The sequence below is a fragment of the Salmo salar genome, chromosome ssa11, assembly GCF_905237065.1.
Source record: "Salmo salar chromosome ssa11, Ssal_v3.1, whole genome shotgun sequence".
Taxonomy (NCBI): domain Eukaryota; kingdom Metazoa; phylum Chordata; class Actinopteri; order Salmoniformes; family Salmonidae; genus Salmo; species Salmo salar.
Window position 1 is genome coordinate 36,299,241 of NC_059452.1, and position 27,912 is coordinate 36,327,152.

General features: G+C 44.1%; 1 protein-coding gene across 1 annotated transcript in view; it reads left to right on the forward strand.

Annotated features, from left to right (window-relative positions):
- LOC106562704 (transmembrane channel-like protein 3) overlaps positions 1 to 27,912 on the forward strand; it is an 87,358-nt gene extending 59,446 nt beyond the window's left edge. The window contains exons 6-22 of the mRNA XM_014127690.2: positions 1,925 to 2,023; positions 2,913 to 3,055; positions 3,497 to 3,644; positions 4,508 to 4,551; positions 10,007 to 10,154; positions 11,330 to 11,439; positions 11,646 to 11,739; positions 12,175 to 12,453; positions 16,629 to 16,757; positions 17,218 to 17,285; positions 19,078 to 19,206; positions 22,161 to 22,271; positions 22,740 to 22,865; positions 23,630 to 23,708; positions 23,926 to 23,968; positions 25,884 to 26,163; positions 26,697 to 27,912. Coding sequence (XP_013983165.1) covers positions 1,925 to 2,023; positions 2,913 to 3,055; positions 3,497 to 3,644; positions 4,508 to 4,551; positions 10,007 to 10,154; positions 11,330 to 11,439; positions 11,646 to 11,739; positions 12,175 to 12,453; positions 16,629 to 16,757; positions 17,218 to 17,285; positions 19,078 to 19,206; positions 22,161 to 22,271; positions 22,740 to 22,865; positions 23,630 to 23,708; positions 23,926 to 23,968; positions 25,884 to 26,163; positions 26,697 to 27,720 — 3,054 coding nt within the window. The 3' untranslated portion in view covers positions 27,721 to 27,912. The remainder of the gene's footprint in view (positions 1 to 1,924; positions 2,024 to 2,912; positions 3,056 to 3,496; positions 3,645 to 4,507; positions 4,552 to 10,006; positions 10,155 to 11,329; positions 11,440 to 11,645; positions 11,740 to 12,174; positions 12,454 to 16,628; positions 16,758 to 17,217; positions 17,286 to 19,077; positions 19,207 to 22,160; positions 22,272 to 22,739; positions 22,866 to 23,629; positions 23,709 to 23,925; positions 23,969 to 25,883; positions 26,164 to 26,696) is intronic.

Sequence of the window (27,912 nt, forward strand, 5' to 3'; positions counted from 1 at the left end):
CGTGCGTGCGTGCGTGCGTGCGTGCGTGCGTGCGTGCGTGCGTGTGTCTGTCTTAGGTCCGATGGCTTACTGTAAGGAAATCTCATCAATAGAAGAACGGGTGATGTTTGTACCATAGATGTTACCATAGATGTGTGTACATGGATGTGTGTATCATAGATGTGTTACCATGGATGTGTGTACCATGGATGTTCCATAGATGTGTGTACCATGGATGTGTGTACTATGGATGTGTGTACCATGGATGTGTGTATCATAGTGTGTTCCAGATGTGTGTACCATGGATGTGTGTACCATGGATGTGTGTATCATAGATGTGTGTACCATGGATGTGTGTATCATAGATGTGTGTACCTGGATGTGTGTACCATGGATGTGTGTACCATGGTGTGTGATCATGGATGTATGGTGGTGTACCATGGATGTGTGTATCATAGATGTGTGTACCATGGATGTGTGTATCATGGATGTGTGTATCATGGATGTGTGTACCATGGATGTGTGTATCATAGATGTGTGTACCATGGATGTGTGTACCATGGATGTGTGTATCATGGATGTGTGTATCATGGATGTGTGTATCATGGATGTGTGTATCATGGGTGTGTGTACCATGGGTGTGTGTATCATGGATGTGTGTATCATAGATGTGTGTACCATTGATGTGTGTACCATGGATGTGTGTATCATAGATGTGTGTACCATGGATGTGTGTATCATGGATGTGTGTATCATGGATGTGTGTACCATGGATGTGTGTACCATGGATGTGTGTATCATAGATGTGTGTACCATGGATGTGTGTATCATGACTAAATAATTAAGTTATTAGTGAAAGGAAGTAAACTGAATTCTCCATGAAACAAAACTTAAAAATAGCAATAGAGTTCAACTTTATTTAATTTGATTTGACTGCTTCAAATGTAGAATGTAGCTGAATGTTACAATGGTGAATTGTATGCAGAGAATACAAGAGAGGACCTACCAGATATTGTAAATTCCGGTATGTGCTTGCAAAGTATGACAATAAAAATCAGCACTTTTGGTACCAGCAGTCACAAATAATGCATAGAGGGCATTGTTATTGGTCTGGGTATGTCGGGAAAAGCAGGGCTGATTTATTTAGCCGGCTGACATGCAGACACAAGCAATTTCCCCAGACATCAGCTGGCACATCACTCACTCCCAATCTCCTCCATTTCATCCCTCTTTCCTTCCATCCATTCTCCAACCAACCTTTTCCCTCCTTCATTCACCCCAACCTCACAGATTGGACTTTTCCTTTGTAGACTGAAGTTTTCAGAGATAAGACTATGGAAGGGATTTAATCCGATCGCGGGTTGTAGTCTAAGTACCTTTTAGCTTGTATCTGACAATGAAACATTTTACCGTCATGGTGAAGTCACGGTGAAGTCATGGTGAAGCTGGACCTAATTACAGAATGGTTTATGTACTATAATTCAGTCAATATTCCAAAACTTTTAAGCGTTGTGTCTTACTCCATTATCCACCTGTTATTTATCAGAACTTACCGTTGCTACTTCATACATATAAACCGATCAATGTTATGGTTGGTTGGAGATCATTGTAGATTATGATCGGAAGAAAAGAGAAAATAAAAGATCTAGGGAACATATTATTGTGTTTGAGGCATGGAGTGGGTAGTTAAACTGTGTGTGTGTGTGTGTGTGTGTGTGTGTGTGTGTGTGTGTGTGTGTGTGTGTGTGTGTGTGTGTGTGTGTGTGTGTGTGTGTGTGTGTGTGTGTGTGTGTGTGTGTGTGTGTGTGTGTGTGTGTGCAAATTCAATGGTAATATTTCCCTTCCTAATCCATTTGCTCCCACTCCTCCCCTCAAATCGATATGTACTATATCTCCATATCGTTGATTGAACTGGCATAATAATCCATCTGATTTCTCCCCTCAGCTCCTGGCCGGAGAGCCGTTCGGAACAACCCGGAGTAAGACCATTCCCAAGGAGCACCTGGCCTCAGCCCAAGATCTGGACACCATCTGGTCTCTTGGGGCAAGGCAGTTTTATCTCTTAATGTTCCCTCAATATCACTGTTCAATTACATGCATTTTGTTGTGTAGTCCGATTCATCTAAACTATATTTCAACCACTCCTTGTACGATGAGGGATGTTTATGTTGCCAGCCTTCTTCTCAGCATGACATTAAGTACTGAGGCCCCCGAGGATCAACAATAACCACATAATAACCACATAATAACACATAATAACACATAATAACCACATAATAACACATAATAACCACATAATAATTGCATAATAACCACATAATAATCCTTACACTGTGTGAATTGGATCAGGATTTGTTTAAACATGATATTAATGTTCCATGATTGCCACTATGGTCAGGGAGAGGACTACATTTTCAACACTGAATGTGCCAGTAGTGTCTCAATAGTATCTTAGTAGTGTCTTAGTAGTGTCTCAGCAGTGTCTCAGTAGTCCCTCAATAGTCCCTCAGTAGTCCTTCAGTAGTGCCTCAGTAGTGTCTCAATAGTCCCTCAGTAGTGTCTCAGTAGTGTCTCAGTAGTGCCTCAATAGTCCCTCAGTAGTCCTTCAGTAATGTCTCAGTAGTGCCTCAATAGTGTCTCAGTAGTGCCTCAGTAGTGCCTCAATAGTCCCTCAGTAGTCCTTCAGTAATGTCTCAGTAGTGCCTCAGTAGTGCCTCAATAGTCCCTCAGTAGTGTCTCAGTAGTGTCTCAGTAGTGCCTCAGTAGTGCCTCAATAGTCCCTCAGTAGTCCTTCAGTAGTGCCTCAGTAGTGCCTCAATAGTCCCTCAGAGGTCCTTCAGTAATGTCTCAGTAGTGCCTCAGTAATGCCTCAATAGTCCCTCAATAGTCCCTCAGTAATGTCTCAGTAGTGTTTGTGATGTTTTCATCCACAGGGCTACCTCCAGTACTCGGTGTTGTTCTATGGGTACTATGGCCCGGTGAGGAAGCTCGGCAGTGCCGGCTATCGTCTCCCCCTGGCCTATTTTCTGGTTGGGATGGCTGTTTTTGCCTACAGTTTCATCATTCTGTTAAGAAAGTAATCACAGGAGTCTCTTTAATAAAGCTCATTTATGTGGTTGATATTGATATCAAAATGAAAGTGAAGTGATATTGATATGAATGTATTACCAAAGGTGACCATTGATGTGGCTAGCTACTAGCTACTACTAATGTCAAATATTCTATTTTTTAAGGTGGACTCAGCGATATGATGTAGATACACGAAGTAAAAAGCATAGTGGGTACATTTTTGCAACAACTAAGAGCATTGAAGTACGAGGTCAAACTTCTCCGCTTTTTTGGTCCCGTGGCTATCACATTGTAACCACCATTGTAGTGATTATATTTGAACTGTTTCTGTATTACCTATAAAGGTGTTTGAATCCTGTTCCATCGCCAGTTTAACCTCTTATTAGGAACACAATGACCTGTCGCTAATCGATGCCATTTTGTGTTATTTATTACAATTTTCCCTCAGGATGGCTAAGAACTCCCGTCTGAGCCTAGCCAGTGCCTCTGACGAGAACTTCACCTTCTGCTGGAGAGTGTTCTGTGCCTGGGACTACCTCATAGGGAACCCTGAGGCTGCAGAGAGCAAGGGAGCCGCTATCGTCAACAACATCAGGGTGAGAGAGACACATGGTGCAAGACTCAGGGCCACATTTCAGTAAACCTCATCTTGCAGTGATTTAATTTTAAAATAATTCTACAACGTTACATGTAAACTGAGAAATACGTAAATAGTTGCCTCTTTATGATGCACATTGTTGAAGTAAAGTTTAAAGTGTAATCACGCTGCCAGAATAAAATGAGTTGTATGGTAATTTTTGCACTTTGCACAATTATTTTTGCACTACGAAAATGTCGCCCTCAATAGTCTGAACGGCCCTCCTCTGCTCATCTCCTGCTTTCACTTATCCTGTGGTTTCAAATCATCACAAATGGAGGAGATGGAAAGAGGAAGCCATGTAACACATTTGTGGTGCACGCTCAATCATCCTAACTGTTCTCCTTTCCTAGTCTCCTCTCCTTCATCTGCACTGAGCCATTGAGAAACACTACACCACTCCACTCCTCGGATTTGATTTCCAACGATCCCAACTTCTTTCATTCACACACAGCACTCTGTAGAGTAGAAGTCAATGTACCAATGAATTACTGCTGATTTTCCTGAGGGCTGATCTATAATCTGTATTCTATGTCTAAACAAGAGAGAACTTTAAGCTGCTTGTTGAGTTTCCCTGTACAGTCAGCAAAATGTAAAAGTAGATTCCTCTGTTTCGATAAGCTCAGTTGAAATCCTTAGATGCTTGATACAATACATCGTTTTTTTCTTTCTTTATCCGTATTTAACCTTTATTTTTCAGTTTTGTCTCATTGAGATTTACAATGTATTTTTCTACAGATAGGTGGACAAAATTGCAGCAAATATGTAGTTACACAAGATGGATGACATGAATAAATGCTAATTCCTTGCGCCTTTCTCTAGGAGGCCATTGTTGAGGAGCAGGAGAAAAAGAAGGATACTAGTCTGTAAGTATGTTTATTCTCTTGTCCTTGTAGAGGGTGGCTAAGTTAGCATCACACATTGATATTGCTTTCCTGAGAGTAGCTGACACCCTGGACCCGTTAATGGACCCTTGGCTTTTATGCGTCAGTGGCTTTATCCTTTGCAAAGTATCTTGTGTCATTCATTTTTTATCCCCAATTTCGTGGTATCCAATTGGTAGATACAGTCTTTTGTCATCGCTGCAACTCCCTTACGGACTCGGAGAGGCGAAGGTCGAGAGCCGTGCGTCCTCCGAAACACAACCCAACCATGCTGCACTGCTTCTTGACACAATGCCCACTTAACCCGGAAGCCAGCCGCACCAATGTGTTGGAGAAAACACTGTACACTTTGCGACCGTGTCAGCGCACGATGGGACAAGGACATCCCTGCAGGCCAAACCCTCCCCTAACCCGGACGACACTGGACCAATTGTGCCCCCCCAGGTCTCTCCCAGTGGCGGCTGGCTGCGACAGAGCCTGGACTCAAACCCAGAATCTCTAGTGTCACAGCTAGTACTGTGATAATGTGCCTTAGACCACTGTGCCACTCGGGAGGCCCATCTTGTGTCATTCTGATTGGTAGAATCCAGGACTGTACCACATTCATTGATGATGCTCTTTGATTTATGGGTCTAGCCTACTGGATTCATGGATGTGGGGGGGGTTAATGTGGTCTAGTGGGGGGCGGGGGGGGTCTTCCTAGTGTCTTCCTGCAGGAAGGGGGGGTCTTCCTGTGGCATACATCTACACATCTACATTTTTTTCCCAGTGGCAGCCATGATTTTGCATATGGAGGAAACACTGTATAAAAGTCAATGTTTTGCTATGACATGTTCAGTGGAAGTTCATCTCCTGCTATCCCCGGGTTGCTTTTGAGCCTCTTCTACCTGCGTTCTCCACTGGTCTCAGAAAGGACTGATTTACTGTTTCACTCCCAGTCCATTGCTACCCCACACACAGGCCGACACTTCCTGGTGGCGTAACTCATCCTAACAGCCTTTTACTGTCAGAGATGACTGGCTCTAAATCACCCCTGCCAGAGCATCATCAGACCTGAGTAGACATTAAAGAGGGATTAATACCTCAGGGAACGTTCGTTCACACTGCCCGCGGCCCTCTCCACCACACTATGTTGCCACTTCTTTCAGTCCATTTGAGTTAATGTCTATTCTAACTTGTGCTAATGCTAGGTGGATGCATGCACTGTACTGTATGCAAATTGTAGTTTCAATGGGAGATTTCAACCTAAAGTTCTACTGATTGGTTTGGGAAAATTTTCACTGGAGTTTGAATTATAGTAACGTTACCATGTTGCCACTTTTGTGTGGTTTAGGTGGTGATCTGAAGGCTGTGGAATGTCCAATGTACACTCATTTTGGTTTCAGGTAGAACCCTTTTGTGGTCCATGTGGAACCCTTTCCACAGAGGGATTTACATTTACATTTACATTTCCACCAGGAAACAGAAGGTGTTTTTACCTGGAACCAAAAAGGGTTATCCTATGGGGACAGCCAAAGAACACTAAGAGTGTACAATACAGAGGAATACAGAGGAAGAAGGACCTCCCTTCTGAATCTGGTTCCTCTTTAGGTTTCTTCCTTCTAAAGAGTTGTTTCCTTGCCACTGTGCTTCAGATTTTGCTTGGGCCTGGGTCTAAGCAGGTTTACTGTAAAGCACTTTGTGACAACAGTAAAAGGGCTTTACACAGTGTCACCACTTGACTTTTTTCTGTTATAGCCTGAATTTAAAATGGATTAAATTGATTTTTTTTTTGTCACTGGCCAACACACAATACCCCACAAGTGAATAAAAAATGAAAAACGGAAATGTCTTGAGTCAATAAATATTCAACCCTTTTGTTATAGCAAGCCTAAATAAGTTCAGGAGTAAACATATGCTTAACAAGTCACATAATAAGTTGTATGGACTCACTCTTTGTGCAATAATAGTGTTTAACAAGATTTTTGAATGACTACCTCCTCTCTGTACCCCACACATACAATTATCTGTAAGGTCCCTCAGTCAAGCAGTGAATTACAAACACAGATTCAACCACAAAGACCAGGAAGGTTTTCCAATGCCTTGCAAAGAAGATGGGTAAAAAAGAAAAAGCAGACATTGAATATCCCTTTGAGCATGGTGAAGTTATTCATTACACTTAGGATGGTGTATCAATACACCCAGTCACTACAAAGATACAGGCATCTTTCCTAACTCAGTTGCCGGAGAGGAAGGAGACCGCTGAGGGATTTCATCATGAGGCCAATAGTGACTTTAAAACAGTTACAGAGTTTAATGGCTGTGATAGGAGAAAACTGAGGATGGATCAACAACATTGTAGTTACTCCACAATACTAACCTAATTGATAGAGTGAAAAGAAGGAAGCCTGTACAGAATAAACATATTCCAAAACATCCATCCCACGGCATTAAAGTAATAATAATAAAAATGGCAAAGCATTTCACTTTTTGTCCTGAATACAAAGTGTTATGTTTGGGGCAAATCCTATACAACACATTACTGAGTACCACTTTCCATATTTTCAAGAATAGTGGTGGCTGCATCATGTTATCAAATCAAATCAAACTTTATTTGCCACATGCGCCAAATACAACAAGTGTAGACTTTACTGTGAAATGCTTACTTACAAGCCCTTAACCAACAGTGCAGTTCAAGAAGAAGAAAATATTTACCAAGTAGGCTAAAATAAAAAGTAATAACAGAAAGTAACACAATAAGAATAACAATAACGAGGCTATATACAGGGGGCACTGGTACCAAGTCAGTGTGCGGGGGTACAGGCTAGTTGAGGTAATCTGTACGTGTAGTTGAGGGTGAAGTGACTATGCATAGGTAACAAACAAACAGCGAGTAGCAGCGGGGGGGGTCAATGTAAATTGTCCAGTGGCGATTTGTATGCAAAGTTCAGCAGTCTAATGGCTTGGGGGTAGAAGCTGTTGAGAAGCCTTTTGGTCCTAGACTTGGCGCTCTGGTACCGCTTGCCGTGCGGTAGCAGAGAAAACGTATAACTTGGGTGACTGGAGTGTCTGACAATTTTATGGGCTTTCCTCTGACACCGCCTATTATATAGGTCCTGGATGGCAAGAAGCTTGACCCCAGTGATGTACTGGGCCGTTCGCACAACCCTCTGTAATGTCTTACGGTCAGCTGCCGAGCAGTTGCCATACCAGGCGGTGATGCAACCGGTCAGGATGCTCTCGATGGTGCAGCTGTAGAACCTTTTCAGGATCTGGGGACCCATGCCAAATCTTTTCAGTCTCCTGAGGGGGATATGGTTTTGTCGTACCCTCTTCACGACTGTCTTGGTATGTTTGGACCATGATAGTTCGTTGGTGATGTGGACACCAAGGAACTTGAAACTCTCAACCCACTCCAATACAGCCCCATCGATGTTAATGGGGGTTTGTTCGGCACGCCTTTTCCTGTAGTCCATGATCAGCTCCTTTGTCTTGCTCACATTGAGGGACAGGTTGTTGTCCTGGCACCATACTGCCAGTTCTCTGACCTCCTCCCTATAGGCTGTCTCATCATTTTCGGTGATCAGGCCTACCACTGCTGTGTCGTCAGCAAACTTAATGATGGTGTTGGAGTCGTGTTTGGCCACGCAGTCGTGGGTGAACAGGGAATACAGGAGGGGACTAAGTACACACCCCTGAGGGGCCCTAGTGTTAAGTATCAGCGTGGCAGACGTGTTGTTGCCTGGGGATGGGTATGCTTGTAATCGTTAAGGACTGTGGGATTTTACAGGATAAAAAAGAAACTGAATGGAGCTGAGCACAGGCAAACTCCTACAGGAAAAACTGGTTCAGTCTGCTTTCCAACATACACTGGAGTTGCGTACCAAGAAGACTGTGAATGTTCCTGAGTGTCTGAGTTACAGTTTTGACTTAAATCTACTTGAAAATCTATGGCAAGACCTGAAAATGGTTGTCTATGTAAGGACCGACGCTGGAGACGAGAAGCAAGTACAGGGAGTGAACATTTAATGGAAAATGGACATCAAACAAAACAAGAACAGCATCTGGACGAGGGGAACAAAATGACATTACGACAATAATGCTGACACAGGGAACAAAACTGAGGAACAGACAGATATAGAGGGGGCAATCAACATGAAGTCCAGGTGAGTCCAATGAGTGCTGATGCGCGTAATGATGGTGACAGGTGTGCGTAATGAAGGGCAGCCTGGTGCCCTTGAGCACCAGAGAGGGGGAGCGAGAGCAGGCGCAACAGTACCCCCCCCAGGGATGTACCCCCACACCCCCCCCCCCCCACCCAGCGTCCCGCCTGGGCAAGTCTGAAGGGCTGACTGAGGCGTGGGAGCCCGACGAGCCGGCTGAGGCGTGGGAGCCCGGTGATCCGGCTGAGGCGTGGGAGCCCGGTGATCCGGCTGAGGCGTGGGAGCCCGGTGATCCGGCTGAGGCGTGGGAGCCCGGCGATCTGGCTGAGGCGTGGGAGCCCGGTGATCCGGCTGAGGCATGGGAGCTCGGCGATCCGGCTGAGGCGTGAAAGCCTGACAATCCTGTAGTGGCATAGGAGCCTGATAGGCCGGCTGAGGTATGACGTGGGATGGGCGCCTGCCGAGCCAACCGAGGCAAGGAAACCTCTCGAGCCAGCTAAGGCGTGGTAGCCCGTCAAGCCAGCTGAGGTATCCCCGGTTCCATCGGCGGCAGCACCTGAACCCAATGTCACCACCAAAAACAAAAAACAAGAACTCCCTGATGCTTCAAATAGTGGTATCAGCATTCTGTAAGGACCGACGCTGGAGACGAGAAATAAGTACAGGGAGTGAATATTTAATGGAAAAATGCACATCAAACAAAACAAGAACAGCATCTGGACGGGGGGAACAAAATGACATTACGGCAATAATGCTGACACAGGGAACAAAATGAGGAACAGACAGATATAGAGGGGGCAATCAACAACGTGAAGGAGTCCAGGTGAGTCCAATGAGCGCTGATGCGCGTAATGATGGTGACAGGTGTGCGTAATGAAGGCCAGCCTGGTGCCCTTGAGCGCCAGATAGAGGAAGCGGGAGCAGGCGTAACAGTCTAGCAATGATCAACAACCAATTTGAGCTCAAATAATTGTGAAAAGAATAATGGGCAAATGTGGCACAATCCAGGTGTGGAAAGCTCTTTGAGACATTGTTTCTACAAAATATTGACTCAGGGTGTGAATTCTTATGTAAATGAGATACTTCTGTATTTCTAAAAACATGTTTTCACTTTGTCATTATGGAGTATTGTGTGTAGATGGGTGAGATAATGTTTTTATTTAACCATTTTGAATGCAGGCTGTAACACAACAAAATGTGGAATAAGTCAAGAGATATGAATACTTTCTGAAGGCACTGTAAATACATTTGATTTCTTGAACTACTGTTTCTCTGTTTCTCTCTCTGTCTTCCAGAGCAGTCCTGATCAGTCTGCGAATCCTAGCCAACATCCTGGTCCTTCTCTCTCTGGCTGGCAGCATTTATATAATCTACTTTGTGGTGGACCGCTCCCAGAAACTAGAGCAGGAGAAGCCAGAGCTAACTCTATGGGAGAAGAATGAGGTAGCTAGCTACAGTATACACTGAGTATACCAAACATTAGGAACACCTCCCCTGTGTCCCCTTTAAGGTACAGCCTCAGTTCATCGGGGCATGGACTCTACAAGGTGTAGAAAGTGTTCCACAGGGATGCTGGCCCATGTTGTCTCCAATGCTTCCCACAGTTGGCTGGATGTTCTTCGGGTGGTGGGCCATTCTTGATACACATGGGAAACTGTTGAGTGTGAAAAACCCAGCAGCGTTGCAGTTCTTGTCACAAACCGGTGCGCCTGGTACCTACTACCATACTCCGTTCAAAGGCACTTAAATGTTTTGTCTTTCCCATTCACCCTCTGAATGGCACACATACACAATCAATGTCTCAATTGTCTCAGTGCTTAAAAATCATTCTTTAATCTGTCTCCTCCCCTTCATCTACACATAAGTGGATTTTACAAGTGACATCAGTAAGGGATCATAGCTTTAACCTGTGTTCACCAGGTCAGTCTATGTCATGGAAAGAGCAGGTGTCCTTAATGTTTTGTAAGTAGGCTTACTCTGAGTCCGGGAAACCTGACAATATTGTGTTTAACTTGGTTGATGAATTATAGCTACTGTATCTCATTTTGGGCACTTGATTTCCCTGATGACAAAGACATATGTGACAGGACTTCAATTACATCGTGCCTTGTGTTTCTCTCGCATCATTTCCTCTCAGGATGCTGTAATAAAGGCGTTAATGTGAAACTGGAGACCAATAGGAGACTGCTATCACCAGTCACATGTATCACCATCTGTGCATGACAGCTGATCATTTAATTCAGTTCAGGATAATGGATGTCTGTAGGGCTTTGATAAGATAACTGTTTTCACTACCCTGATGTCACTGCCTGGACTGATGGTGTTTTCAAGACAACTGGGAACTCTGGAGAGAAAACACTGGTCAAATCATGACGTCAGGGATCTTCAGGTCGGAATGTCAAAGCTCTAGAAAGAAGCCAGAGTTTCCGACTTGGAATTCTGACTTGGACAGCCTCTAGCTCCTAACTGCTTGCTCCTCTGATGCCTCCATATATTAGTGAAAAAGAGAAGAGAAGGTCCTGATACAATGACTCCTTATGATGTCATCAGGCGTATATGAAGGTGTCTATTTTATAACATACCCCGTGTCTGATGTCATATCCTGTTTCCTGTCCCAGGTGAGTGTGGTGGTGTCCCTCATCACCATGATCGCCCCGTCTGCCTTTGAGCTGGTGGCTCAGCTGGAGATGTACCATCCTAGGACCTCCCTCCGCTTCCAGCTGGCCAGGTCTGACTCTGACAGCACCTCAAATCTCATTTGGTCACACTTAACATTACGTTTCACAGATACAGTAGAGTATCAGTGAAATTGGATTCATATTTTGACATGTAACTACACCGTAGCTGTACTGTTAGTTAATGTTGCTACCAAATTGATTTTAGCTTGTTTTCTTTCTTTTGTAATGCAGTGAATGTTTTGTCTCCTCGCCACAGAGTCCTGGTGTTGTATCTGGGTAACCTGTACAGCCTCATCATTGCCCTTCTGGACAAGGTTAACAGTATGAGTATGGCGTCAGCTGCTGCAGCTGTAAGTAGTCCTGCTGAGATTGAGGCTTTCCTAATATGGACACCGTACAAGCCATGTCACTAAACTCTTTACGTATTGTGCCGTAGTCCCCAATCAATAAATAAATGTTACTGTTATTGCTGATGTTAATGTCAATGCTTTAAACATTTTAAAAAGTACAATTATTGTTTGATTTTTTAAAACCTTTATTTAACTCAGTCAGTTAAGTCAGTTAAGAACAAATTCTTTTTTACAATGACGGCCTACCTCAGATGGCGCCCTATGGGACTACCAATCACGGCTGGATGTGATGCGGGGAAGGTTTAGAAAACAAAGGAATGAAATTATGAAAATGTTCATACGTTTTTAAAGCTCTGATTGACTGATGGATGGATAGACAGACTGACTGGTTGATTGGTTGATTGATCATTAATGGTTTTGATGGATTATTTTCAGGCGGCGGCCTCTGTTGTTTCGGGGAACTTGTCTGACTCCACGGCATTCATGGCGACTATCTCCCAGCCGGGGGAGACGAGCCTCTCCACCCTCGTATCTGACATCTCCATATCTGAAAACCGCAACAGCACCATAGCGACCATCGCCATGGTGCTGGATGTCAACACCAGCATCAGCACTAGCAAGGTCACCATGGCAACCATGTACAACCACACTGGGATGTTTGAGCAGAACAAGCAGAAGAAACCGGACGAGTGCTGGGAGACCTACGTTGGACAGGTGCAGAAGTTCGTTCCTTGTCATTCGTTCATTTGTCATTCGCTCATTTGTTAATTTGTCTATTCGTTCATTTGTTCCTTCATTTATTTGTCCATTCATTTCTTAATTAATTAATTTGTTAATCTGTCCATTTGTCCATTCATTAATCTTTTAACGTTAATTGAGCAACCCTTTACAGAGCAAGTGTACTAACAACTGTTCCATGAAGGTCGAGACCTTTTGTATAGGCCAGAGTAGAAATGTTACAGGGACACTCCATCATCAACCTGACAATTTACATGAATACATACAGTTGAAGTTGGAAGTTTACATACACTTAGGTTGGAGTCATTAAAACTTGTTTTTCAACCACTCCACAAATTTCTTGTTAACAAACTATAGTTTTGGCAAGTTGGTTAGGACATCTACCTTTTCCAACAATTGATTATTTCACTTATAATTCACTGTATCACCATTCCAGTGGGTCAGAAGTTTACATACACTAAATTGACTGTGCCTTTAAACAGCTTGGAAAAGTCCAGAAAATTATGTCATGGCTTTAGAAGCTTCTGATAGGCTAATTGACATCATTTGAGTCAATTGGCGGTGTACTTGTGGATGTATTTCAAGGCCTACCTTCAAACTTAGTGCCTCTTTGCTTGACATCATGGGAAAATAAAAAGAAATCAGCCAAGACCTCAGAAAAAAATTGTAGACCTCCACAAGTCTGGTTCGTCCTTGGGAGCAATTTCCAAACGCCTGAAGGTACCACGTTCATCTGTACAAACAATAGTACGCAAGTATAAACACCATGGGACCACGCAGCTGTCATACCACTCAGGAAGGAAACTCGTTCTGTCTCCTAGAGATTAACGTTCTTTGGTGCGAAAAGTGCAAATCAATCCCAGAACAACAGCAAAGGACCTTGTGAAGATGCTGGAGGTAACCTTTACAAAAGTATCTGTATACACAGTAAAACGAGTCCTATATCGACATAACCTGAAAGGCTGCTCATCAAGGAAGAAGCCACTGCTCCAAAACCGCCATAAAAAAAGCCAGACTATGGTTTGCAACTGCTCATGGGGACAAAGATCGTACTTTTTGGAGAAATGTCCTCTGGTCTGATGAAACAAAAATAGAACTGTTTGGCCATAATGACCATCGTTATGTATGGAGGAAAAAGGGGGAAGTTTGAAAGCCGAAGAACACTATCCCAACCATGAAGCACGGGAGTGGCAGCATCATGTTGTGGGGGGTGCTTTGCTCCAGAAGTGACTGGTGCACTTCACAAAATAGATGGCATCATGAGGAAGGAAAGTTATGTGGATATATTGAAGCAACATCTCAAGACATCAGTCAGGAAGTTATTAAAGCTTGGTCGCAAATGGGTCTTCCAAATGGACAATGACCCCAAGCATACTTCCAAAGTTGTGGCAAAATGGCTTAAGGACAACAAAATCAAGGTATTGGAGTGGCCATCACGAAGCCCTGACCTCAATCCTATAGAAAATCTGTGGGCAGAACTGAAAAAGTGTGTCCGAGCAAGGAGGAAAACAAACCTGACTCAGTTACACCAGCTCTGTCAGGAGGAATGGGCCACAATTCACCCAATTTATTGTGGGAAGCTTGTGGAAGGCTACCTGAAACGTTTGACCCAAGTTAAACAATTTAAAGGCAATGCTACCAAATACTAATTGAGTGTATGTCAACTTCTGACCCACTGGGAATGTGATGAAAGAAATAAAAGCTGGAATAAATCATTCTCTCTACTATTATTCTGACATTTCACATTCTTAAAATAAAGTGGTGATCCTAACTGAACTAAGACAGGGAATTTATACTAGGATTAAATGTCAGGAATTGTGAAAAACTGAGTTTAAATGTATTTGGCTAAGGTGTATGTAAACTTCCAACTTCAACTGTAAGGCATTCATAACATGTGGTATGATTCATACCACCTTTATGAGTGCTGTGGTATCATTCATAACACCTTTATGAGTGCTGTGGTATCACTCACAACACCTTTATGAGTTCTGTGGTATCATTCATAACACCTTTATGAGTGCTGTGGTATCATTCATAACACCTTTATGAGTGCTGTGGTATCATTCACAACACCTTCATGAGTGCTGTGGTATCATTGATAACACCTTTATGAGTGCTATGGTATCATTCACAACACCTTTATGAGTGCTGTGGTATCATTCATAACACCTTTATGAGTGCTGTGGTATCATTCACAACACCTTCATGAGTGCTGTGGTATCATTGATAACACCTTTATGAGTGCTATGGTATCATTCATAACACCTTTATGAGTGCTGTGGTATCATTGATAACACCTTTATGAGTGCTGTGGTATCATTCACAACACCTTCATGAGTGCTATGGTAACATTCACAACACCTTTATGAGTGCTGTGGTATCATTCATAACACCTTTATGAGTGCTGTGGTATCATTCATAACACCTTTATGAGTGCTGTGGTATCACTCACAACACCTTTATGAGTGCTGTGGTATCATTCATAACACCTTTATGAGTGCTGTGGTATCATTCATAACACCTTTATGAGTGCTGTGGTATCATTCACAACACCTTCATGAGTGCTGTGGTATCATTGATAACACCTTTATGAGTGCTATGGTATCATTCACAACACCTTTATGAGTGCTGTGGTATCATTCATAACACCTTTATGAGTGCTGTGGTATCATTCACAACACCTTCATGAGTGCTGTGGTATCATTGATAACACCTTTATGAGTGCTATGGTATCATTCATAACACCTTTATGAGTGCTGTGGTATCATTGATAACACCTTTATGAGTGCTGTGGTATCATTCACAACACCTTCATGAGTGCTATGGTAACATTCACAACACCTTTATGAGTGCTATGGTATCATTCATAACACCTTTATGAGTGCTGTGGTATCATTCATAACACCTTTATGAGTGCTGTGGTATCATTCATAACACCTTTATGAGTGCTGTGGTATGATTCATAACACCTTTATGAGTGCTGTGGTATCATTCACAACACCTTTATGAGTGCTGTGGTATCATTCACAACACCTTTATGAGTGCTGTGGTATCATTCACAACACCTTTATGAGTGCTGTGATATCATTCACAACACCTTTATGAGTGCTGTGGTATCATTCACAACACCTTTATGAGTGCTGTGGTATCATTCATAACACCTTTATGAGTGTTGTGGTATCATTCATAACACCTTTATGTAAAATTTATAACAACATCCATAACACATACATTCACAAGGAGTCTTCATAATAAAAGTCCCCTAGAATAGATCTTTATCTATTGTACAAAGGAAACGTATATTACTACTGTCACAGTAAGCTATTATGAAACATAACACTGGAGTAGTTCAACCATGTCAGCCTAAGCACTCTGTGTGTACGGTAAGCACCAATAACTATTACCGTTCTAGATCATTCTGTCTGTACACAGACCTAATAATCAACAGTCTCATCCCTCAGAGAGTTACCCTTAATATCTCTTAAAGGCATTATGCCCGACAAGAAAAATGAAAATGCCTTGTCCTGTGGCGATTGTTTCCCCCTAAACAATAGATTGAGTATGGATTGAAACGTACCCAGGCAGACATTCAGGTAATGAAGCTGTCACTAGGCCAAGGATGCAAAACGGATGACTTGTTCTTGGTGCAGATCAATAGGAGGGTATATCGTGTGTCGTCGTCTCAGGAGTGGATATTCTCAACAGGAAAATGACATCATATAATTAGCAGAACTGGATTCAAATGATATGTTTTTATATTTTTAAATGCTTGATCGAGCTTTCAACCAATAGTAAAGTCCCCAAAAGTGCAAGAACCCAGGTCTGATAAGTATAGCTTGATGATCCATTTCCCATGAGTTATGTACAGTTAGTTTTTCTGAAAGACATACAGTATACATTTTATTCATTTAGCAGGCGCTCTTATCCAGAGCAACTTACATTCAAATAAGGTAGGTAAGACATCCACATGCCACAGTCACTGCAAGTAAAACTCCCCGCAATAAAGCTGACAGTGACATCAGTGCTAGTAGGTGTTAGCTAGTGTCATTACAGAATGACCTTAAAGGCGACCCAATAACAGATAGTTACCAGACAGTAGCTATAACAGTACGTTTCATTATGCTCATATGTTTATATGTGTTGTATTGTAGGAGATGTTGAAGCTGTCTATCATCGATATGATCTTCACGGTGGCCAGTATCCTATTGATAGACTTCATCAGAGGGCTGGTGGTCAGGTACCTGAGTGACTGCTGCTGCTGGGACCTGGAGAGCAAGTTTGTACGTACTCAACCTCCATTCAAAAAGTATTTGTTTACTTTCAAATAGTCCAGCTGTGCTTAACTGAGCTTGCTTGGTGCAATGGAATAGTCCCGAAAGTGCAAATACTGCCCATATGGCACTCCAGGCAAGCTCAAAGGGTTTGAAAGAAAACAAATACTGTTTTAACCCAAGGGTGATTGTGACTGTGTTGTTATCGTCTGATTACAGTTGACGTCTGGATAAGTGCAAACTACGTTGAAGTGCAGTGCGGTTTGCAAGTCACAATTGGATGACATGCTTTTTAATTGCTCCTGGTAACTGCATGTTCTGGTTTAGTCCACGCCATCACGGCAGGGACAAGCTGTTGCATCTATCAGGAGTCAACTTTATTTTAAGACATTTGACTAGGTCGTCAATATATTTAATGAAGTAATTCAAGGTTTAATTAATGTCACCCTTTATGTTTCCCACCTGGCAGCCTGAGTATGGGGAATTCAAGATAGCTGAGAATGTACTCCACCTGATATATAACCAAGGAATGATCTGGTATGTCACATTCTACTGGGTTTGTCACTTCATCTATTCTTTATTTTTATAGGACAGTGGAGTTCCACTCAACCTTTCACATTGTTTAAACCCTGGTCTCCAGTGGGGGTGCATTTTACATTGACATTTTTGTCATTTATCAGACGCTCTTATCCAGAGCAACTTACGGTAGCAATTAGGGTCAAGTGTCCTTCTCAAGGGGACACAGACAGTTTTTTTCACCAAGTCGACTCGGGGATCCGAACCAGTGACATTCAGTTACTGACCCAACACTCTTACCCGCTAGGATACCTGCCACTCTAGGAAAACTTGTTCATTGCTGGGAGTGTTACCCACCCACTCCACCACGGCTCGGAATGTATTTGTCTCTTCGGACATAAGCTATTGGTCTTTGCTGTTGAGCTTTCAGACATCAGATGCAACATAGACAGTAGATGGAACTAGGGCCCAGTGTTCATCCTCAAGTCACATTGCCAGGAAAAACTCAGGTTAGAGATATAACACACTCTCTCACACACTTCAATTTCTATGTTCACTTTATCTAATTTGTTTACAATGTGTGGAAACGTTGTGTAAATTCCTCTGTCTGTATAAATGATGTATATTGCTAGCAGCACCATATCACCAAGTGCCATGCTGACTGTGAAAATGTGATTGGCTATTAATGGTGATTCTGATTCTAATGTAGAAGGTAATGTGCCCATATTAGCTATAATATATAACCCAGTCCTTCTATAAAAGGTAACCTTACTAAGGGCAGGACAGCCCCTGACCCAGAGTAATATGCTGTGCTATGTGTGATATGTCTGGAGGAGCTCCATTAGCAGGGGTGTAAATCTGTCCCTCTCTCTGTGTCCTCTGGCTCTTTCACAGAGTGGGGACATTCTTCTCCAAACCCCCACCCCTCTCTCTGTGTCCTCTGGCTCCTTTACAGAGTGGGAACATTCTTCTCCAAACCCCCACCCCTCTCTCTGTGTCCTCTGGCTCCTTTACAGAGTGGGGACATTCTTCTCCAAACCCCCCCACCCCTCTCTCTGTGTCCTCTGGCTCCTTCACAGAGTGGGGACATTCTTCTCCAAACCCCCACCCCTCTCTCTGTGTCCTCTGGCTCCTTTACAGAGTGGGGACATTCTTCTCCAAACCCCCACCCCTCTCTCTGTGTCCTCTGGCTCCTTCACAGAGTGGGGACATTCTTCTCCAAACCCCCACCCCTCTCTCTGTGTCCTCTGGCTCCTTTACAGAGTGGGGACATTCTTCTCCAACCCCCCCCACCCCTCTCTCTGTGTCCTCTGGCTCCTTCACAGAGTGGGGACATTCTTCTCCAACCCCCCCCACCCCTCTCTCTGTGTCCTCTGGCTCCTTCACAGAGTGGGGACATTCTTCTCCAAACCCCCACCCCTCTCTCTGTGTCCTCTGGCTCCTTTACAGAGTGGGGACATTCTTCTCCAAACCCCCACCCCTCTCTCTGTGTCCTCTGGCTCCTTCACAGAGTGGGGAGATTCTTCTCCAAACCCCCCACCCCTGTCTCTCGTGTTCCCTCTCTCTCACACTCTTTCTCTCTCTCTCTGTCTGTCTTTCTCGCTCACTCTCTCTCTCTCATAATAGTGACATAAAAACATTAATACATTACAGCTGATGTTATCTAATGGTAACTGACTTTACACCGTCACAACACAAACTGCTGTGTAGGTAACCTTGTTGGCTCATGTATACATTATGATAATTCAGCTCCACTTCTCCTCTCTCCCCCTCTCTCTCTCCCTTTTCTCTCTTTCTCTCTCTCTCTCTCTAGGATGGGTTCGTTCTTCTCTCCCTGTCTGCCTGCCTTCAACGTGTTGAAGCTGATAGGCTTGATGTACCTGAGGAGTTGGGCTGTGCTCACCTGTAACGTCCCTCACCAACAGGTGTTCAGAGCATCCAGGTCAGGGGCAGAGACACACAGTCACACACAGAGGCATGCACACACACACACAGGCACGCACACACACAGGCACGCACACACACACACACACACACACACACACACACACACACGGCACGCACACACACACAGTCATGCACACACACATACACACAGGCACGCACACACACACAGTCACACACACACAGGCACGCACACACACACACACACATACATACAGGCATGCACATACACACAGGCACACACACACAAGCACACACAGGCACACACACACACACACATACACAGGCATGCACATACACACAGGCACACACACACACAGGCACACACACACACAAGCACACACACACAGGCGCAAACACACACACACACATACAGGCATGCACATACACACAGGCACACACACACACATAGGCACACACACACAGACAAGCACACACAGGCACATGCACACGCCCTGACCTACTCTACTATAGAAAATTACATCTTACAAGGGTCAGGACATGACACTGATGGTCACTTTGACAGAACTCCAGAGTTCCTCTGTGGAGATGGGAGAACCTTCCAGCAGGACAAACATCTCTGCAGCACTCCACCAATCAGGTCTTTATGGTAGAGTGGCCAGACGGAAGCCACTCCTCAGTAAAATATTATACAGAGAGATCCTTGATGAAAACCTGCTCCAGAGCGCTCAGGACCACAGACTGGGGCACAACAACCCTAAGCACAAAAAAATGATTTCATCCATTTTGGAATATGGCTGTAGCAAAATGTGGAAAAAGTCAAGGGGTCTGAATACTTTCCCAATGCACTGTACATATACACACAATCATACTGGACAAGCATGTGTAGAAGACACAGCCACTCTACCATTCACTTCTCTCTCTCTCTCTCTCTCTAGTACTGATGAATCCATAATAAACAGTACCACAAAAGACTAACATTACATAACAGCATAGTGTGAGTCTGATTCACTCTGGGCCTATAATACTGGTTCTGTGGTTCTGATACTCTGGCTCAGTGGTTCTGGTCTCATTACTCCTCTCCTCCCCTCCCACCGGATCTTATTTTACAGCTCTGTGGAGAGAGAGAACAAAATGAGCACATCTCTGTGATGAGCTACTACACTGCTCCCTCACACACAGACACACGCACACACACACACACACACACACACACACACACACACACACACACACACACACACACACACACACACACACACACACACACACACACACACACACACACGGCCTGCAGGCACTCAGCCCACTCTGATTTATGTAACGAGTCTGTTGCTGCCTCTTTCAGGCCTTATCAGTCACTCCCAGATGTACAGGAAAATACATACTTATGAAAGTGCGCACACACACCATACACTTCACGTGGTTATGTAAAACAGTATGATAAAGAAATAGCATGTAAGTTTATTAAAGAAATAGAATGATATGAATAAATAGTATATGTGACTCACCACCTGGATTTGGTCTTAATTAAGTAGCAATATTTGAAATTGTGTATTTGACATTGGACAAAATAGAGACTCAGAGCTACCAAAATGGTATATCATACACTGCATTTTTGAGGAACAATGGGAAAGTAATTCTTTGAAAGTTGATCAACTTTGAAATTTACTTTTGAGAAAATGTCATTTGAATGTTTTGATATCTAGTGAAGAGCTCTTCTATGTCTACACCCATTCAGCACCGTTCACACCCTCTTAAGCTTTAGCCCCACCCATCTCCTTTCATTCTCGGTGCATTCAGAGCACACACTTGACACAATTTCATTATGCTTTTTTGCAGACGTTTACTGACACCGCCCATATTCAACGGGTGTTGTACACTTTAGCTTAAGACAGCTAGCTAGCTAGGTAAACAAAGCTCAAATAGACAGAAGCTTTCTATATGGCAGACCAATCCAAACTCCTCTCTTGGCATGTCCATCCCACTCATTATCTCAGCCAGTCATGGCTAGTGGGACGGTTGCCGCTTTTTCTGTGGCTTAACCAACAAGTCTCGTAATTTAACAATTTTATTTCCATTTACAGATGGCATACAAGTTTGTTATTAAGGCACATGAAAGTATTAAGGCACATGAAATATATGTTCCAGAAGGCATTTCTGCCAAAAATCTTCTTTAAAAAAATGGCTCTCCTGTGAAGTCGTGACTTGCGACATAAGCCTAGTTTCCTGAAACGGGTCACATATGAAAAATATCTTCCACCAAGACCTCTCCATCACAGTTCACAACTCCAGTGTCGCCCTCCCAGAGTGCTAAAAACCTTGGTCGACTCACATCCACTACAAGACCATGGTGCTTACCTACAGAGCAGCAAGAGGAGCTGCCCCTCCATACCTTCAGGCTATGCTCAAACCCAACACCCCAACCTGAGCACTACATTCTGCCACCTCAGGTCTCATGGCCCTTCCACGTCTACGGGAGGACAGCTCCCGCTCAGCCCAGTCCAAGCTCTTCTCTGTCCTCTCACCCCAATGTTAGAAACTTCTACCTGAAGCTAGGACAGTCCCTGCCCATCTTCCAAAAACATCTGAAACCATACCTCTTCAAACAGTATGCTTCCCCCCCCCCAGCTCTGGTTCTACTGACGTTATTGAGGGAAAACATTATTTCGATGACTGTGATATGTGGTTGTCCCACCTAGCTAACTTAAGGTGAATGCACTAACTGTAAGTTACCCTGTATAAGAGCATCTGCTAAATTACTAAAATGTAAATGTCAAAATGTATAACCAAACAATAGTATGATAGTATATTAAAAATATATTCCACCATTCCTATTGTCTCTAACCAAATATGGATTATGGGTTTTGATTATCTGTCTTTGTAAACATATTTGATCAGGATTACAAAGACAGAATAATTTAAAATAACACAGATAAATAAGCAATATAGAAATAACAGTACTATTTTATTTCTCTCATTTGTTTCCAGATCAAATAATTTCTACCTGGCTATGCTGTTGTTCATGCTTTTTCTGTGTATGCTGCCCACCATCTTTGCCATAGTGAGATACAGACCTTCCCAACACTGCGGGCCATTTAGGTAAGCGATTGTTCCCGTGAAGCTCTTGAAACGTGGTGTCCATTTTAAAGTTAGCCCTTGTAATTTAAGGTAATGTAAGCCACACTTTCAATAGGGTTGCAGTATACTGTGTGTGTGTCTGTGTCTGTGTCTGTGTCTGTGCATGTTTGTAGCCCAAGTGAGGTGTGTGTGTGTGGACGAGCTAACTCCTATTGAGAACCTTGAAAATTGCTATAAAAAATCTATCCATGATTAGTTTATTATCATCACACATCATAATCTGCTGAAAGCAGTATATGGCCATGAAGAAAAGCCTGTATAGCTCTAATTCTGCTGTAACACTATGCTTCATCCTTTCCTGTAATACAATGGTCAGATTTTGTTTGTGTGTGTGTGTGTGTGTGTGTGTGTGTGTGTGTGTGTGTGTGTGTGTGTGTGTGTGTGTGTGTGTGTGTGTGTGTGTGTGTGCATGCGTGCGTTCCCCTGCAGCGGTCAGGAGAAGATTTATGACATAATCTCAGAGACGATAGCCAATGACTTCCCGGTGTGGTTCAGTAAAGTGATGAGTTACGTCACCAGCCCTGTCGTAGCGCTGCCCGCTCTGCTGCTGCTGTTGTGAGTGCACTCACACACACAGACAGACAGACTCACACACACTCACACACAGACTCACACACATATATACACACACACACAGGAATGCAGACTCTCTCTCACACACACACAGACTCACACACACACAGACTCACACACACACACACAGACTCACACACACACACACAGACTCACACACACACACACACACACACACACACACACACACACACACACACACACACACACACACACACACACACACACACACACACACACACACACACACACACACACACTCCATGTAGCCTGACTTGCTTGATGCATTCGGATTGGTCAAGTCATTGTGTCAGTCCTCTTGGGGTAACTCTCTCTGTGTCCTTCAGCATGTTGATCAGTCATTATGTCAGTCCTCTTGGGGTAACTCTCTCTGTGTCCTTCAGCATGTTGATCAGTCATTGTGTCAGTCCTCTTGGGGTAACTCTCTCTGTGTCCTTCAGCATGCTGATCAGTCATTGTGTCAGTCCTCTTGGGGTAACTCTCTCTGTGTCTTTCAGCATGCTGATCAGTCATTGTGTCAGTCCTCTTGGGGTAACTCTCTCTGTGTCCTTCAGCATGTTGATCAGTCATTGTGTCAGTCCTCTTGGGGTAACTCTCTATGTGTCCTTCAGCACGTTGATCAGTCATTGTGTCAGTCCTCTTGGGGTAACTCTCTCTGTGTCTTTCAGCATGTTGATCAGTCATTGTGTCAGTCCTCTTGGGGTAACTCTCTCTGTGTCCTTCAGCATGTTGATCTACTACCTTCAGGCCATTGCCAGATCCCTTAAATTCACCAACAACCAGCTGAGGATGCAGCTTCAGACTGTGAGTTATAGACGCTACAGTTATAGTTCTCGAAGTCAGTCGCTATTATACATTAAACAAACATACATATGAACTTAGAGTGCATCCCAAATATTCCCTAGACAGTGTACTACTTTTGGCTCTGGTTAAAAGTAGTGGAATATGAAGGCAATATGGTGCCATTTGGGATGCCTACTTAGTCTCATGACTGTATGCTGAACAGAAATGTATTTGTCAGGAGAGAACAGAAGACAAGAAGAAGGTATTACAGCTGGCTTCAGGTAAACCTCATCATTCTACTTTCTGGTTGGTTGGTTCTATATCTACATATCCCCTATCATCTGACCTTTAACCCTTCACCTCACTTGACTATTAACCTTTACCAATAAAATGTTGAACTTTTGAACACCTAAACTACAGTGAGGGGAAAAAGTATTTGATCCCCTGCTGATTTTGTACGTTTGCCCCCTGACAAAGAAATGATCAGTCTATAATTTTAATGGTAGGTTTATTTGAACAGTGAGAGACAGAATAACAACAAAAAAATCCAGAAAAACACATCTCAAAAATGTTATAAATTGATTTGCATTTTAATGAGGGAAATAAGTATTTGACCCCCTCTCAATCAGAAAGATTTCTGGCTCCCAGGTGTCTTTTATACAGGTAACGAGCTGAGATTAGGAGCACACTTAAAAGGAGTGCTCCTGTATAAAAGACACCTGTCCACAGAAGCAATCAATCAATCAGATTCCAAACACTCCACCATGGCCAAGACCAAAGAGCTCTCCAAGGATGTCAGGGATAAGATTGTAGACCTACACAAGGCTGGAATGGGCTACAAGACCATCGCCAAGCAGCTTGATGAGAAGGTGACAACAGTTGGTGCGATTATTCGCAAATGGAAGAAACACAAAAGAACTGTCAATCTCCCATGCAAGATCTCACCTCGTGGAGTTGCAATGATCATGAGAATGGTGAGGAATCAGCCCAGAACTACACGGGAGGATCTTGTCAATGATCTCAAGGCAGCTGGGACCATAGTCACCAAGAAAACAATTGGTAACACACTATGCCGTGAAGGACTCAAATCCTGCAGCGCCCGCAAGGTCCCCCTGCTCAAAAAAGCAAATATACATGCACGTCTGAAGTTTGCCAATGAACATCTGAATGATTCAGAGGACAACTGGGTGAAAGTGTTGTGGTCAGATGAGACCAAAATGGAGCTCTTTGGCATCAACTCAACTCGCCGTGTTTGGAGGAGGAGGAATGCTGCCTATGACCCCAAGAACACCATCCCCACCGTCAAACATGGAGGTGGAAACATTATGCTTTGGGGGTGTTTTTCTGCTAAGGGGACAGGACAACTTCATCTCATCAAAGGGATGATGGACAGGGCCATGTACCGTCAAATCTTGGGTGAGAACCTCCTTCCCTCAGCCAGGGCATTGAAATGGGTTGTGGATGGGTATTCCAGCATGACAATGACCCAAAACACACGGCCAAGGCAACAAAGGAGTGGCTCAAGAAGAAGCACATTAAGGTCCTTGAGTGGCCTAGCCAGGCTCCAGACTTTAATCCCTGAAGGTTCGAGCTGAAGGTTCGAGTTGCCAAACGTCAGCCTCGAAACCTTAATGACTTGGAGAAGATCTGCAAAGAGGAGTGGGACAAAATCCCTCCTGAGATGTGTGCAAACCTGGTGGCCAACTACAAGAAACGTCTGACCTCTGTGATTGCCAACAAGGGATTTGCCACCAAGTACTAAGTCATGTTTTGCAGAGGGGTCAAATACTTATTTCCCTCATTAAAATGCAAATCATTTTATAACATTTTTGACATGTGTTTTTCTGGATTTTTTTGTTGTTATTCTGTCTCTCACTGTTCAAATTGACATTTTTTTTTACATTTTAGTCATTTTAGCAGACGCTCTTATCTAGAGCGACTTACAGTCGTGAATGCATACATTTCATTTCATTTCATGCATTTTTTTTTGTACTGGCCCCCCGTGGGAATCGAACCCACAACCCTGGCGTTGCACACACCATGCTGGCGTTGCAAACACCATGCTCTACCAACTAAACCTACCATTAAAATTATAGACTGATAATTTCTTTGTCAGTGGGCAAACGTACAAAATCAGCAGGGGATCAAATACTTTTTCCCTCACTGTAACCCCTGACCTCTGACCCCCACCCACAGCGAGGCTACAGGCCCCAGAGGTCCCCGGGGAGGACAGGAAGCCTGACCAGCAGGATGGTGACATCACCAGCCGCGAATCGTCCATTCGCACGCCGTCGCCACGACCCAACGGCAGTGTCACAAACTTCCAGTCGCCCGATCGTCGCGGCAACGGCATCCGCACCATCACCCAGTCGGCATCGAGGGCCGAGACAGCTAGGGCGACATTTGCTGCTGGGGCGTCTAGAAGTCCAACAGTGTCCATACTGCACAAGCAAAGGCTGGAGAACATCCCTAACAGGTGTGTCACACACACACACACACATATGATGTGTTATTCTGTCTGGTCAGTCACAGGCTTTTATACAGTCCTCTACAGGTGTGTCTACAGGAGGATTAAGGGTTGGTGTCCATGTTGTTAGTCCTAAATAAACCTCTAAAGGGGGACTCCAGTACCTAGCCCAAAGTTTAAACTTAGACTCCCATTAACATCAATGCATGACTAATTGAAAATTACACTTAAGTGGAAGTCAGGATTCACCCCTAAGAAATTGAATGGGATTCCATCTCACTGCTTTCACTCAAGTCAGATCACGAGTCATGAAAGGAAAAGTGTAGTTTTCTACAACAGTAGCTAATAAGCAAGGAGTATTTAAATCCTTCTAAAGCCTGTTTGGACATACTATGGCCTGGAGTACTGTCACTACCAAAGGAATCAACGATACACAGTATCAGTAGTATTTGTTACTGTAATGATTCAAGTTGAAGTGGTTTCTCATTACGACCACATACAGTAGTAACATTTATCATCCGTATTTCCCTCTGTCACCACAGACACCCTTCCTACCTGGGAGGCCCTAGCGGTACCTGCAGGTCCAAGTCCTACCACCATGTGGCGTACAACCCCCCGACACGCTACTCCTCAGAGAACATCCACTCCGACCCAATCTACAGGAAGACCATCAGGCCCATGCACTCCGCAGAGGCAGCTGGGATAGTGACCGCCCAGAGCTACGTGGGCCGTCGCCCCTACACCACGCGCTACGTTATCGTCAACGAGCACGAAGCTAGGAAAAAGTTGCTTCGATCAGCCACACGCGTCCCTCGCCACTTCCGATCGGAGGACCCGGTGGGTGAAATCGTGGAGCTGATCCCGCGGAATATCAAGCGGTATACTCCAAGGGCTCCGCATCTGCATGGGCACCCACATAGGTCGAATCCGCCGCAGTCACACCTGAGTGATGAAGAGGAGGAGGAAGAGGCAGGGGGGAAGAGGGAGTCTAGGAGGGGGTCGTTCGGGCAGACTCACCGGCCCCGCTCACTCTCCGACCTCCACCAGCCGGCTCGCTTCTACATCGGAGAGCGCCTGGAGACCAAGCTATCTATGGCGTCAAAAGACAGCCACACTGCTAGGGGGCGCTACAGCAGTGAAGCCCAAAAAGCGGACTGGGAGGATATGGAGACGCGCTTGCACTCCCTCTCCGAGACCAGCATCAGAGGAGCAGAGCTTCCACCACCAGTCAGGCACACACAGTCCCCAGACAGACACACCCACTCCCCGAGCAGACCTGTACACTCATCCCCCCAGGGCCCTGGAAGACGCCTGGAGCCCCAGGTCAAGCCCAAGACATCCAGGTCCAAGCTGGAGCCTTCCCTGACTGAGTCGGACTCGGCCTCTCTGGCCTCCAGTAGCGACCAGCAGAACAGCAGCACAGACCAGTACATCCAGGTCATTCACAACAAGGAGAAGTATCTCAAGTCTGAGGCAAGGCAAGGCAAGCTGGCTAAGAAGAAGTCCAAAGCCAGTATAGATCTCAATGTGCCTGGGTCCAAAGACCTGGTCTGCTCCAACGTGTAGTTGGTGTATTTCTATTGTGAATATATCTAGGTTTATTTAACCTTTATTAATCCATGTAAGTTATTGACAGTAGTGTAAAGTACTTAAGTAAAAATACTTTAAAGTACTACTTAAGTAGTTTTTTGGGGTATCTGTACTTTACTTTTACTCCACTACATTCCTAAACAAAATAACGTGCTTTTTACTCCTTAC